Source organism: Eublepharis macularius, chromosome 1, assembly GCF_028583425.1.
Source record: "Eublepharis macularius isolate TG4126 chromosome 1, MPM_Emac_v1.0, whole genome shotgun sequence".
NCBI classification, from domain to species: domain Eukaryota; kingdom Metazoa; phylum Chordata; class Lepidosauria; order Squamata; family Eublepharidae; genus Eublepharis; species Eublepharis macularius.
The window spans coordinates 154,149,811-154,164,414 of NC_072790.1; the positions used below are offsets into that span (position 1 = coordinate 154,149,811).

A 14,604-nucleotide genomic window follows, 5' to 3' on the forward strand; every position below is an offset into this window, starting at 1 on the left:
CATGGCATCTTCATTACTACTTTTGGTTAGACACCCATTATTTTGTAGGAATGTAAAGTGCAGGCTCTTTTTGTTAAACTTGAGTCATTGTACTTTGATTAAAAGAAATCATAGTCTTACATTGGAGACAGCTTCTCCATCCATCTCTAGTAAACTGTATGAAAGCTGCAACACTATACACGTATTTATTTAATCCAAAGGATAATATTGTGTTTCATTATCCAAGAAAAATATAGTGAAATCATCAGTATCTGGACATGTTATTGTTAAGAATTTTTACTAGAACTAAACTAGTAAATCATAATTCCTGAATATCTGTTTCTTAGCTAAAATTGGAACAGAGATTTACTGTAAAATTTATATTTGACTCCATATAAAATAATACAGAATCTAAAAACAGAGGTGCATTACAAGAGGCAATGGGGTGCACTTTTTTTGAAGTTTTTCTGCCCTTTCTTTGATAATGTCTAGTATAATACAGTATTAGATGTGCCATCATTGTGCTTTGAAGTAAGGGTGGAAAATATACACCAGGATGATTTCATATCACATCCTTGAAATACTAGATAGTGCTGTAATGAAATGGTTAAGAGAGCCATTAGAAAAAGATAGGGACTGTAGACTTATACTACTGTGTACTGTCTGTTGCTATGAGTAAGCTTCTATCAGATGGTTTCCACATCTTGTAATATGTCGTGTCAATTTACTTATGCTTTGTTTCTGCAGAGTTTTCAGTTCTGTATCAGATTTCTGCTTCGATTCTTTTCTACAGTCATTACCCTATTGTATTGTCAGTTGAATGGTCCAGCCATTGGCCATATTGATCTATTCTGTATAACATGCCTTGAATCTCAGTGAGAAAGGCAAATTATAAATAGCATAAATAAATAGAATTGGACCCCAACCTTAAGTGCACTTAACATTCTGTCTGTGTAGTTGTACCTTGGTACTGGTCATGACCATAAATCATCATCCTGCCACAAACATTGTAGAACTGCAATTTATTATTATTTCTCTAATACCAAAGCTGTTGTCTTGTTCAGGCTCCATACTGAGTGAAAACAGTGAAGTCAGCAAAGGAAAAGGGGAAGAAATAATATTTCTAAATATTGCACTGTCTGCCTCAGTGCAACTATGATTGCATCTTGTGATCCCTGAACAAATTGTAACAGGGAATCCTAGAAGAGTTCCAAATTATTGCTTTGGAAACTTTTTGACAACCTATAATTAATATGCAGAAATATTTCAAATTGAGTTTATAATTTTGTATATTCAGTGCAATATGCTAAAATTTGAACTAATTAGAACTGTAGGAAATATCAGGCAATTCTCAGTGAATATTCTGGAATAGGGGGGAAATAAGAGGGCAGTACCTCCTAATGTAATAAACAGAAAGCTTATCCACCACACTTAAGGGGAGGTATAATTGTAGGGAGATATGTTTCTAAGACTGCCACTTCCTTTAAAAAAACCCTGTGAATTAGGTGCACAAGTTATTAGGACAGCTGTTTTAGCTAACTAATATCTGTCTATCTGTCCATAACACTAGTTCCTGGATCCTCATCGGTAGGAGTGTGCATTAAAAAATACTCAGTTGATCTGGATTGTGGTTTCAGGGGAAACAAAAAAAACCCTCTGTATCCATGAAATGGATACATCATCAAGTGGAGAGTAAGTGGATGGCAAGTGAACAGGGAGGAATACACATGAGTCTGTTCACTTGCCAGGCAAGTGTAATTCATCACTTGTAGCTTGGCTATCACTCAGGCAGAAACACACAGTGGCAAAGCATCCACTGGTCAAAGGCACAGTCCCAAATGCAAGCTCAACCCAGAGAAAGTCCAATAGAACCAAAATGAAGCAAGGGAATGGAATTCCACCACCACCCCTGAACCAAAGTAAAGCAGTGGGTCCAACATCATACCAGAGAGTTCATGTCCAACCAGCAAATTCTACCCAAAACAAACTGAAGCAAAGGACATTGTTGCAAGCCCAATGGAACCAGTATCAGTCACAGAAGCCAGGCATGACCCAAGGCCAATGGGGGAACACCACAGAACCAAGCAAGTATCCACACCATCAGCCTCATAGCACCAGAATCACCAACCACAAGGAAACAGCAAGCAAACACATTTGTAACTTAGTATGAGATGGATCCCTCTTGGCCTCAGACAGTAAGAGGCGGGGTAATTAAGGAAACTAAGTTCTCCTCTCTCTGCACTCTGCAGCATACACTGCCACTTTCACTGGCTCAGAGAAGCCTCCAGACAGTGCTGCAGCCTGCATCAGCCCTTCATCACTGGCTATCCTGTTTCTTCCCACCCCTCCAATGAAGACAGTTAACATTACAGAAGAACAGACAGCAAACAACCAACTCTTAACAAGTTAACAGTAGAGTAAAGCATCCATTAACAGCAGTTAATTAAAAGCAATTAATAACTAAGCATGAAGCTTAGAAAACTGCCCCTTTGACAACCCCCCCCCCCAAAAAAAACAGGAAAAACCTTAGGGGACTCAAAAACCAGGTGAACTCAAGTGGTCCTCAGGCAGGCAGTATAGCAGCAGCAAGGCCAGGCAGCAGGGCAGGCAGGTAAACCTGGTAAGCCAAGGCAAAGAGAGCAGGCCACAGCAAGCAAGACCAGCCAGCAACCACAATCTCTTCTCATTCTCAGATCCACACAAAATGGAGTCTGCTCTGAGCCAAGCCTAATTTTTTTAACTCTTTGCAGGCAATTTAAAAAATGTTCTCTCCTATTCAAGAATCACCATTGGCCAGACAAGGAGAGTTCCTGTAGTGATTGGCCACTCCCGCTCCCTGTCTCACTCCCCCATTCATCCTCTCCCTCTGCTGCTGGAAAGCCTGGGAAGACTCAGAGCTAAACTACATGAGGATGCTCAAGTGAAGGGAGACACAATGTTAGCTAAGAAACAGAGTTTGAATTTCACCTTTCTCTACAGTTGGCAAAGATCTCTCCTCAGAGGGTTTGTTAATAGTTGACAGAGCAAGGGTGGCAAAGAGGAAATTGACAAACCCCCTGAGGAGCAATCTTTAGGGCTCAATGGAGAGGTGAAATTAATAAACCCTCTGAGATGCAGTGTTTGCTGGCTCTGTAGAGAGGTGAAATTCAAACTACACTTCCTGGATAACATTGCGTCTCCCATCTCTTGAGCGTCCTCATGTAATTTGTCTTGTGCCATTTAGCTCTTAGAAAGCCTTGGAAAGAGCTAACCAACAGGCTAAAACTGTGTTTGCTAGATTAACCCAGATTAATCTGGCTATTTTGATCCAGTTTCCCAGATCTGATCTGGGATTCTCTGATTTGATCTGGCATAGCCAGATTTTGTTGAATCAACATAAATCTGGCTATAAAAGCCACATTAGAAAGCTGGATCACACGTATCTACTCATAGGGCACTGCTCTGGAAGTTCCCCAGCTTTCACAAGCTGCAGCAATTGTGGGTGATGGGAGGAATGCTGCCACTGGTAGCAAGAAGCTTATCTTGATTTGGGGCTTGATAAAAGAAACCAATGAAATGACAGATCTCCCAGAATTGTTTCAAATGAGAACAGCCTTATGTTCAATGATCAGACTGCAACCTTACATTAATTAACTTTGTAACCTTTTCTGTGGTTACTCCATCTCAAAGCTTCTTCACCCAGTATATGGCATCAAGAATATCTGGATCAACCATAGTAGCTTCTTATAGCAAATCTTCTCTGCTGAATCAAATAGTTGGGGTAAATTCTTTTCCCCTGGAGAGATGTTAACGTTCTGTGGATGGTGGTTTTTCCATGTCAAACATCTTACTGACCTACTCAGGTGACTCAGAAGACAGTTAAGAGGCAAATTTGGTAGTATTAAGCTTATTGGCACTATTGGAGGTAGATAAATTATAGGTGTTGGTGTTAAAACCCTCCTATTTTCTTCACTCGTATTTCTATCACTTGAAAAAAAAATCTTATCTGAATAATTATTGAAGGACTCTGTATGGTCATATCAACAAACCTCTCAAAAATAGAACTGCAATATAATCTCTCTAGATTAAACAGTCTACAATGGTAATCATGTTTGCATTTAAACATTTTATTCTGAAAGAATTACAGTGCTGGTCTCATTCCCCCCCTCTTCTGTCCAGACAAGGAGGCGACACACTGACTCAAACAAAATGTATTTGTTCTCTAAGAATTTAACTTGCACAAATTTTATAAACAACGTGTATAGGTGTATGAAGCTTTGGCTGATTTAATCAGTAACTTATGTCTTTGAATTTATATAAGCTTGTTTACTCAAGATGCCTGCACTGGAAATGTTTATACTAAAAATACCTCTTATTTTATAGCATTTGATTTAAAACTTATATCAATGTAGCATTATTGCTATGAACTAGAACACCATGGGCACAACACAATGCTCCACGGAATCCTTCTCTTCCCCTCCTGCACACACTGCAGCCATATGAGACATTTCATCCCACCTCCCCACAAAGAAAGGCTGTGTTATAGGGCATGTTCTTCCGCAAAACACACTTCCCCTTTACACAAAAGTCTAGAGTCTAGTTTTACTATGGTGGCCAATCTTTTAATATGCTCTTGGTTTTTATTATACTGATCTTTTTCTGTTGCGTTTTTTCAAATTGTTACAACTACTTTATGGTCCCTGATGATAAAAAACAGCATAAAAATATAACAAATACCACTGAGTAATGCCTCTGAGATTTACATGTATCTTTGGTTCCAAAAGTTGTTTTCGAATTAAGATTAAATTTAAACTCATGCATGCATAACACTTCTCCAGAACATCTTTATAGATGTCCCGTTTTTATTTTACACACACCTGCATGACGTTGGTCTTCATACTGCCTTCAGATTGCAAAGCTCAGGTGTGATACTGGTACATATTTGAACTATTTTTTTTGTATAAGAGCAGTTAATTGTCATTATACTTATTTGAACTGGAATAGTACTACCCATGTTTAGACCTAATACAACAGATTTCTGCATGTTTTCCACTGTTCTCATATTGTATACTATGTCAATTGCATGGTAATCATAGATAGGAAAAATAATTTTGAACAGTGTGCTGAAGGTATCACACCAGCACACTATTCCTGATGCTTTTCAGATTGGGCCAATCTCTCCCTTCCCCTCAAAACTGGAGGAGAACATGAAGAGTGAACATGGTTGGAAGACAGATTTAACAACCTAACTATTTGGGTTTGAAAATGTCTAGAAACATAAAGGTTATCCTTGTAAAAGATATGAGCCATTTTTAAAGGTGGTGTCCTTTTTATAAAACGCATAGCAGTTCTCTGAAATATACATAGTTGCTTGCATGCCTGTGTTGCTTAAAGTGCACAGACCTGGCACCATTGTGTTTGCCAGACATTTTCTTATCTCATTCAAGCATTCAAACAAAGTGTTCTATTGCTCTCCAGCTAATTCTTAGGTAATCTTAACAAACCTGAAAATTTAGAACAGAAGCTATGTCATATTTCTTGCTTAACTTCTTTTAAGAGGAAGGGGAAAAAACAAGACAGTGACCTAAAAAAAATTCAGATAAACCGTGTGATGTCTATCCTTTATTTAGCCACAAATTCCATACTTGTATTTGGGAGTATATCTGTTACCTAGCCAGCCAATCATAACTCAACAGCCAATTTACTGATGGAACAGGTCAGGCAGTGGACCTGGAAGGTGCAGAGTAGACTTCCCTCAGATCCGCTGCTGGGGCATTTATTTGGGAACTGGCCAGGCTCCTAGTCACTAGGCTTGCAGCTGGCTTCCCACCTGTTCCTAACTTTAATCATCACTGTTTGAAGTGCTGTTCCACTGTCATGCTGTTATGGGGTCTTTGTGGGTGGACGTTTGCATGTAACTTGCACTGGAGCTTGTTCGTTACTTGCTTTTGTTTCATCACAACTTGAGGTAGGATGGTTTTAGCATTGGGCACTGATCCTTTTGCGGGGGGGGGGGGGGGACAGAGTATGTGAGCCCAGTTTCCACATTTTGAGGATCCCCTTAAGGAAAATGGGAAATGAGGCATGGCCGGTACATGCGTATGTACATCGCCTGCTACCTGGGAATGAGGATGCCCTGACAGGCTGTCGGAGTATCATCATTCCCAGGTGGCAGGGGATCCACACAGGCTGTCGGGGCATCCTCATTCCCAGGTGGCAGGGGATCCACACAGGCTGTCGGAGCATCCTCATTCCCAGGTGGCAGAGGATCCACACAGGCTGTCGGGGCATCCTCATTCCCAAGTGACAGGGGATCCACACAGGCTGTCGGGGCATCCTCATTCCCAGGTGGCAGGGGATCCACACAGGCTGTGGGGGCATCCTCATTCCCAGGTGGCAGGGGATCCACACAGGCTGTTGGGGCATCCTCATTCCCAGGTGGCAGGGGATCCACACAGGCTGTCGGGGCATCCTCATTCCCAGGTGGCAGAGGATCCACACAGGCTGTCGGGGCATCCTCATTCCCAAGTGGCAGGGCATCCACACAGGCTGTCGGGGCATCCTCATTCCCAGGTGGCAGGGGATCCACACAGGCTGTCGGGGCATCCTCATTCCCAGGTGGCAGGGCATCCACACAGGCTGTCGGGGCATCCTCATTCCCAGGTGGCAGGGCATCCACACAGGCTGTCGGGGCATCCTCATTCCCAAGTGACAGGGGATCCACACAGGCTGTTGGGGCATCATCATTCCCAAGTGGCAGGGCATCCACACAGGCTGTTGGGGCATCATCATTCCCAAGTGGCAGGGCATCCACACAGGCTGTCGGGGCATCCTCATTCCCAGGTGGCAGGAGATCCACACAGGCTTTTGGGGCATCCTCATTCCGAAGTGGTAGGGGATCCACACAGGCTGTCGGGGCATCCTCATTCCCAAGTGGCAGGGCATCCACACAGGCTGTCGGGGCATCCTCATTCCCAGGTGGCAGGGGATCCACACAGGCTGTCGGGGCATCCTCATTCCCAAGTGGCAGGGCATCCACACAGGCTGTCGGGGCATCCTCATTCCCAAGTGGCAGGGCATCCACACAGGCTGTCGGGGCATCCTCATTCCCAAGTGGCAGGGCATCCACACAGGCTGTTGGGGCATCCTCATTCCCAAGTGGCAGGGCATCCACACAGGCTGTTGGGGCATCCTCATTCCCAAGTGGCAGGGCATCCACACAGAGGTGTGCACCTATGTGGTATTTCATGGTCCCCGTCCCCCCGCTCAGTATGTATGGATCCACACACTCACTGGTGGCTAAGGAGTCCAGATATGGGGCAAGCTGCATTTTTGTTCCATAAACAATGACTTATTGGTTTTTTTGGGAGGTAGATAATGAATTGGGAGAGGCTAAGTGGGTCTACTTGATGTGGACTGTAGGTGTGAATGGTGCTAGATGACCCTGTGAGTACTGAATGGGAAAAGCTACCAGTTTAGCATTAAGTGGTGCTTAATCAGGGTAAATGGGTGAGGGGAAATGAGGCAGGATATGGATGAGATTAGTCAGGAGTTCTTGGAAGGCCAATTGTCCTCTCTCCAAGGAGTGGAGGACACCATTCGTCAGTCAACCTCTCTGACTTTCCAGACTCTTGCATAGCTGGTATCCATTTTGTTTTATTTCAGGCCTGGCAGTGTCCTACCCTTATGTTATATAAGGAAGGGGTGTTTATGATTTCATATCTATAAACTGCACCTCAGTGGGAGGAGGGGTCTTAATGCCAACATTAGAGGAATGGTGGTGACCAAATGTGAATGAATAACAATGCTACAGTTTTTAAAACTGCCTTCACCTCAAGTAAAGGAAACAGAGTCTCGATGCTTTCTTTATTTCTCTTCATAACAGGGGTCTGCTCTTTTGCACATTCTGTGGAATGATCCTGATCTCCTTGGAATGATCCTGACCTCCTCAGGCATGATGTTCCACAAGATATTTGCTACCACAGAGAATATGTGAGAGAAGGCAATTACCAAATTTAGCAATTTGCAGAGAGGAACCTTCAGAAGGTGCTGTTGAGACATCTGAAGCTGTTGTGCCAGAGCATAGTAGGAGAGGCGATCCCAGAGGAATGTGGGTCCTAGGCCATGAGGGGCTTTGTAGCTACCTTGAATTGAGTCTGCTAACTGATTGATAGCCAGTGGAGCAACTGTAGGATGGATGTGACATGCATGTTCTGCTTAGCACTTGCTCATAATTGGGTTGATGAGTTCTGTACCAATTGAAGTTTCAGTTTCCTTCAAGGGAAGACTTATGTAGCGTTTTCCCAGAGATTTTATTTGTTCCATATAATCTCTTCTGTCCTGACTTAAATCGAGGTTCTGGCTGGCTTTATTGGTGAAACTCTAAATAGACTGGGACCTGTCTTTCTAAGAAACTGTTAATCTCAGTATGACTGAAAGTGCTCCAAATGTAAGACCACTCAGTATAGTTTGGCTTTCAGTGGCTGCAATTAAGTTATTAAGACTGGAGTGGTTGATTTTGTTGTTATTGTTGTTTTTCTAGATATAATTTAAAAGGGTTTTTTATAATGTGTTTGGGTTTTAGAGGTGGTTTTAATACACTTTGCTCTTTAGGAAAGAAAGGCATAGAAACACATTACAACAACGTAACCATTTAAAGGTTCCATGCAGATTGGTAGATTAAAGAAGAAAAGAGGTAAAAAATAACAGAGAGTTTTTTTAAAAAATGTTAGAAAGAACTTGATTGTCTTAGGAAATTAATACATCCCTAAAATGAATGAATGTTTTTTTCATTTACTATTCTTCCCTCCAGTCTTTGCATACACACTGGACCCTGCTCAGTGCAATCAAGATCAACATTTCCTTATTTATATGTTCTTTTATTATACTGTAACTAAAATTATGTTTCAGACCTGTAGGGGGAAAATGTGATGAGTCCCAGACACTGTGTTTTATCACTGAATGCTTTACAGCAATGAGAAACAAATGAACATGAATTATATTGTCTCTAATCTTGAGGAGTATACACAGAATCATTCAGCAGCAGTGAAGGGTGCTGATTTATAGAGAATCAAGTCATCGGATGTCAAGATTCTGTCAGGGATTGCCAGTGGACATGCTCAGAAAGGTTTTTGCCCACCTTACATTCTGCCTAGTGAGTAGGTTTGATACATTTAGTAGAAAGCAAGCAAATCTAGACTAGACATAAATGCAAAAAAAATGAAATTCTGCCTTTGCATCTCACCAAAAGCAGGCTGAAGTAATAAGTAATTTGTAGTTTAAAACACCCCATAGAAAAGTAACCCTATGAAGCATCCAAGACAAAATAGCATTGAAAGTAAATACTGTTTTAGGAATTTCCAAACGTCTGTCTGTGTTTTGAAACATCACATGGTCATGCTCCAATTAACCTCTTTAGGGAGGGAATTCCACAGTTGCAATGGCACAACTGAAAAAGCTTTACTCTGTGGCCCCCACAACTGTTCAATCTTCCTGAGTGATAGAACTTCAAGCACTCATGGATTGCAATAGGTGATGGGAGGATACTGGATAATGTATTAAGATACTATGGGTGCAGGCCATTTAAAACTTCACAAGCAACCATCAGCATCCTGAGTTGTGTGACCAAAACCTTTCAGGTGACCTATGCAACTGGAAGGGCACTAATTTTATATGCTGTCTGTGACCAACCTCTATTCGAAAGGCAGGCAGCAGTGTTCTGTGCACAGTCTTGTAGCTGATATGTGAGGTTGCCAGCCATAAGGTCCCTGTCCTCCAAGGAATTCATTGCCAGCATTTGGGAATGAATATATAGAGGCACTTCTGGCAACAGCTCTCATCTCACCCTCCAGTGTGGTGGGAGTACTGTTAGCCTGAAAACCTGTTTCTTAAGAGAAATATGAGCCCAAACAGACCTTCCTGCCCTAGGTTACCTAGGCTATTAACCATCATCACTCTTATATATGTAGAAACAGCCCTGCTTAATCTGCTTACAGTCAATAACTGCAGACACTGCTGCTTAATATATAAAAAGAAAAACAGAAATAACCAGACTACCGAAGAAAGAAGGAATGGGGTACTATGTTCCTAGGGCTTGGGATATTTGTCGGTGGGGTGGAGAGAAGCCAGAGATCCAAGCTTAGGAAGCCAAAAACACTCCAGTTAACCCTTTGCTTGACTTAAAACCCTATCAATTACTTTTCTGAAGCAAAAGAGCACTTTGTTAAGTTCTTCAGTTATATAAAAAGATAAAGTGAGAGAATCTGGATTCCTAGGAAAGTTTTGTCACTTAAGCATTGGTCTGATCCTTCCATTCCTTTCCCATTGGTCAGGTCCTTCCCTTTTCTAGTAATCTCTCTGGTTTGCTGTGCTAAAAAGGTGCAGTAAGTACCTCTAAGTTATATTCACCTTTGAACTGTCTTGGGCTCATGTCATGAGGAAACGTGGTCTAAGAAGGCCCTACATGGCATTGACAGGGACCAGTGTTTTTTCCATCATAGCTCCTACATTGTGGAACAGGTTCCCCAAGAAGGTGGGAGGAGGTGCTGTCTAGGAGGAGCTGCAAAGCTACTTCATTTACCAGGGCTCTTAATGAGGTTTGGGCTGCTGCAGGCATTTTCTTTTAGAGGAGTGATTTGCAGATTCTATTACATATTTTAAATTTGAGTTTGGAAGTAGCCTTGAGCCATGGGAAAAGGTGGAATGTAAATATTTTAATAATAAATAAATAATTTTAAAATAAGTAAATAGTACTTGTTTGACCAGCATAACCAATGAGGTCATTTTTGTCTTGAAAATGAAAGTTGTCTGTCAGGCAGTCCAACACATAGCCTGTAACTCAGCTGAGATGGAATTAGAATATCTGATTGAACCAAATACCCTGGAACTATGTTGTAGCCACAAATTTCATCAACTGTATCCAAATTTGGTAAATTTAAAACAGAAGCTTTTCAAATCTTCCAGCTTAGGTGAAGGCTTTCACAGTGGCCTCCTCTTCTAGCATGATATAACTAGCCAGTAATGATAAGGATCCACAGCACATATGCACACACTTCTAGTGTGCTAGAAGACAGTAATTTGAAATGAATTTCTCTTTCCATTTGCAATGGAAACATCAACATTTGCTTTGTTTTTAAAAACAGTTTTAGTAATGAATACTGTTGACTGAGGGCATTCTTTTTAGTATTTATTCAACCTGCTTGTATAAATATAAAAATGTGGTATCTTTAATATTATTATTCTTAAAATCCCTTCTTGATATTTTTATTAATCATAAATTCCATTTGATTTGAATTTGTTGTATATGTAGTGGCTAGCTGAACTGTTTATGCTCTAAAGGAAAAGTAAGCCATGTCTTTTGACTTAGTATAGATACTGCTTCAGGAAAAGAAAAGCAAGTATGTGTGTCTATACTAAATCTCTGGCTTTAATGGGTAGAAGATTTGACCTTTGTCAGGTGTCTCGAAGGTCACTGGTTGATTTATGGATTAATCAGTTTAGAAATGAAACCCAACCAGTGACAGCTCCCAGTGTGTCTCTATGTTTGTGTGTGTGGCTGTAGTAGACTTACTATTAGTTATAATGCTTTTAGTTGAACCATGAAACTGCTGTAAAGCTTATCTCTGATCTTTGACTTCTGCTGTACTCGTGGGATCCTATGTACGTCGTCTTGGAGGGGAAAGGGACTATGAATTTCTTAACATTTGACACCTGGCTCCACCAGGTTCCTTGTCCACAATCTCAGACGCAGCACTTTTCAAGGCATTAATAAATGTTAAGCTGTTAAGCTGTATGACCAGTGGGTCATAAAAAACTATTGTGCTTAGTCTTTCCTTCACAGATGGATTATCATCCTGACATGTAATCCTTTTTCACTTTTGTCTTTTTTTCACAGCTGTTGTGAACTTGGACAACTCTGTGGTTGACTTAGAAACCCTTCAAGCCCTTTATGAGAATGTGAGTAATAAGGCAAAAAAAAAAATCCCAGTCTAATTTGTATGTGCCTTTGAATGTTTTTTCTTGGCCTGACAAAGGAACAAATTGATTTTGTGGCCACAGATATTCTCTTGTGCTAGAACAGTTTCACAGTGAAAATGAAATGGTGAACATTATGCCAAAACTAAAAAGTCTGTCAGAGAAATTATATAACCTTCGGAGAAAAGGAATTACAAATATGCAGAATTATAGCCTTTTATGTCCATGGAATTCAATGGACTTAGAAAGGTATAATTCTGCTTAGGATGACACTGCAAGACATGTCTTCTAGCATAACAGGAAAACAAAACAGGAAAACAATGTTTCTTCAGCACACAAAATGCTATATGGTTGGTATTATTTGATTATGATATAGCCATTTTGTGTTTCTAATTGTTCTTGGGATGCCACTTACTCGCTGGGGTTGAGAGATCTCCTGCCTCCAGTTTCCATTTCTCACCACCACTCCAGCAGTTGGTAGGAGAAAAAAATAAAAATCATTGTCAGTTTTACCATAAGAGTTTCCAGTGATGCCAAAAGTGGAGTGATGCCACTTCCAGGTTATCTCTGGAAGTGACATAACATTATCCTACCAATGACACCACAGGTCTCTGCCCCCTTCCAAACTCCCACCAGTTGCCATCTACTAGGTGGCAACCCTAAATTGTTCTTTGCATGTAATTTGAAAAACAATATTTCTACATATTAAAGTTAAGACTAGGAATTGTGTTTTGTACTGAACACTTTATCTTTCACAGGAACTGAATAAATTTAACAGAATTATTTTTGAACCTGTTTTGTTCTTATATTTATATGCACTTACATTATTTGTTTGCTATCTTCTTCATTGGTTCACTTTCATATTTACACTCTACTGACCTACTTTTACATTAAAATAGTGAACTGTCAAGACAGAAATGTTGCTAGGCAAACATTTTTAAAGAAATAAAGTCCAAGTTGTGCTGCAAATATAAAAGTGCTTTAAAAGGCATTTTGAAAAAATAAGCTTTTTTGTGGGGCGGGGAGTAAAAGTACTAGCAGGATGATAATAGGAAGGTATATTTTGCAGCTGTTGTATGATTCCAGTTGAAGACAAGCTGCCATGTATGGTAGGCTTAACTTAATATTCAAGTGCAGTGACTATGAGCAGGCCTGCTTTCTCCACGTAAATCAGTTTGAAGATTCTGGGACACTCCAGCCAGATGGAGGAACTGAAAATAACATCTATATGAGTATGACCCTGGTTATTGCTTTCTCCTGTCAGCAATTTGCAAGAGTGCTGTAACATATTTTTCAGCTGTATACCATATGTCATATTTTTCTTACTGAAATTTGTAATTAATTTAATTGACAAAAAATGTGATCAGTTTTGTAATACATGGGTGCATTATGGATTGAGCACCAACTCCTCCAACTGTTTTTCTTAGGATCCAAATGTTAAATGAGATTCTGTCCATCCATAGTATTTAACAGGCTGTGTGCCCAGTTCTGACTGTTTTGTAGGCAGATACCTTGAATTTTCTAATGTTAACCTATTAAGCTCAGTGAAATTCCCATATGATCACTATGAACATGACCAAACCATATTTTCTAGCTACGGGCCTGAAATGCTTTAATAATTATTGAATATTTCTCATTTTCAAAATGTTTCATTAACTTTCCAAATATCATTACAAGTGCTCCTGGTTGCATAGCATTAGAATCATGGTTACTTTTAGTGAAACCCATACTGAGTCTATTTATTCCATGAAAGCCCAGATTGACATCCCCATACATACTTCTTCTGTTCCCAGTTTGAACTAGAGGCTTCGGCAGAGCTTTCCTCTTTTATTCACCTCAGTTACTCCTTCATCTTCCACAGTGCAGAGAGAATCTCTGCCAGCCTTCTTCGCCTCAGTTTCTGGCTCCTGTGCATCAGCCAACACACAAGTGAATGGGAATAAGCAGTTTAAAGGAATAGGAAGGTGTACTTTTTAACTAATGCTTTTACTGATTATACAACTGAATGATGGATTTTATTACATCTAATTGACTCTGGGTCCAGGTCAAGACTGGAAATCTCCTGGAATTGAGAAGGTAACACATCTGGAAGTTTGTTCTACAGTCTCACCTACACTTTGTGCTGTAATCTGCGCAATAATCTGATGATCAGGATTAAGATTGTGGAAAGTGAAATATTCCTGTTCTCCTTTTGTTTCTGACTCCAGTTTGTCCTCCCTGGAGGGAAGGAGACAATTGGAAAAATCTGATAGCATCTCCCAATTTCCCTTTAACATATTTAAAAATTGTTGATTAATTTAAATGTTGATTAACTTTAAAAGTGTGTTACTTTCACACACTGCATTCATTGTCATTTTGGGGGATTTCTCTCTCTCAACTTAAAACATTACGGTGCTAGTTCTCAGGCATTCTATTTGATCTCAAAAACATATGGGAACATTTGTTTTATGATCTCTTCTCAGAATGTAATCACTGTTTTTTCTGATTACATATGTTTGGCATAGTGCTTTCCCTTCGAGATGTGAAAGAAGTTTGAGCAGTCTCCAAGTCTAAACACACCCTAATTTCAAAAGCCACAATCCTGAGGGCTCAATTCCTGTTTACTGAGGAATTAAAGTCTTGTTAAACTATGCAGCTATTAAATATATCTTAGTCATTTTTGTCTTTCAGCAA

At 40.4% G+C, this 14,604-nt stretch overlaps 1 protein-coding gene across 1 annotated transcript in view; it reads left to right on the top strand.

Annotated features, from left to right (window-relative positions):
- Positions 1-14,604, top strand: part of FMN2 (formin 2) — a 354,893-nt gene that overhangs the window by 220,817 nt on the left and 119,472 nt on the right. Inside the window, exon 9 of the mRNA XM_054972122.1 lies at positions 11,852-11,913. Within this exon, the coding sequence (XP_054828097.1) occupies positions 11,852-11,913 (62 nt within the window). The remainder of the gene's footprint in view (positions 1-11,851; positions 11,914-14,604) is intronic.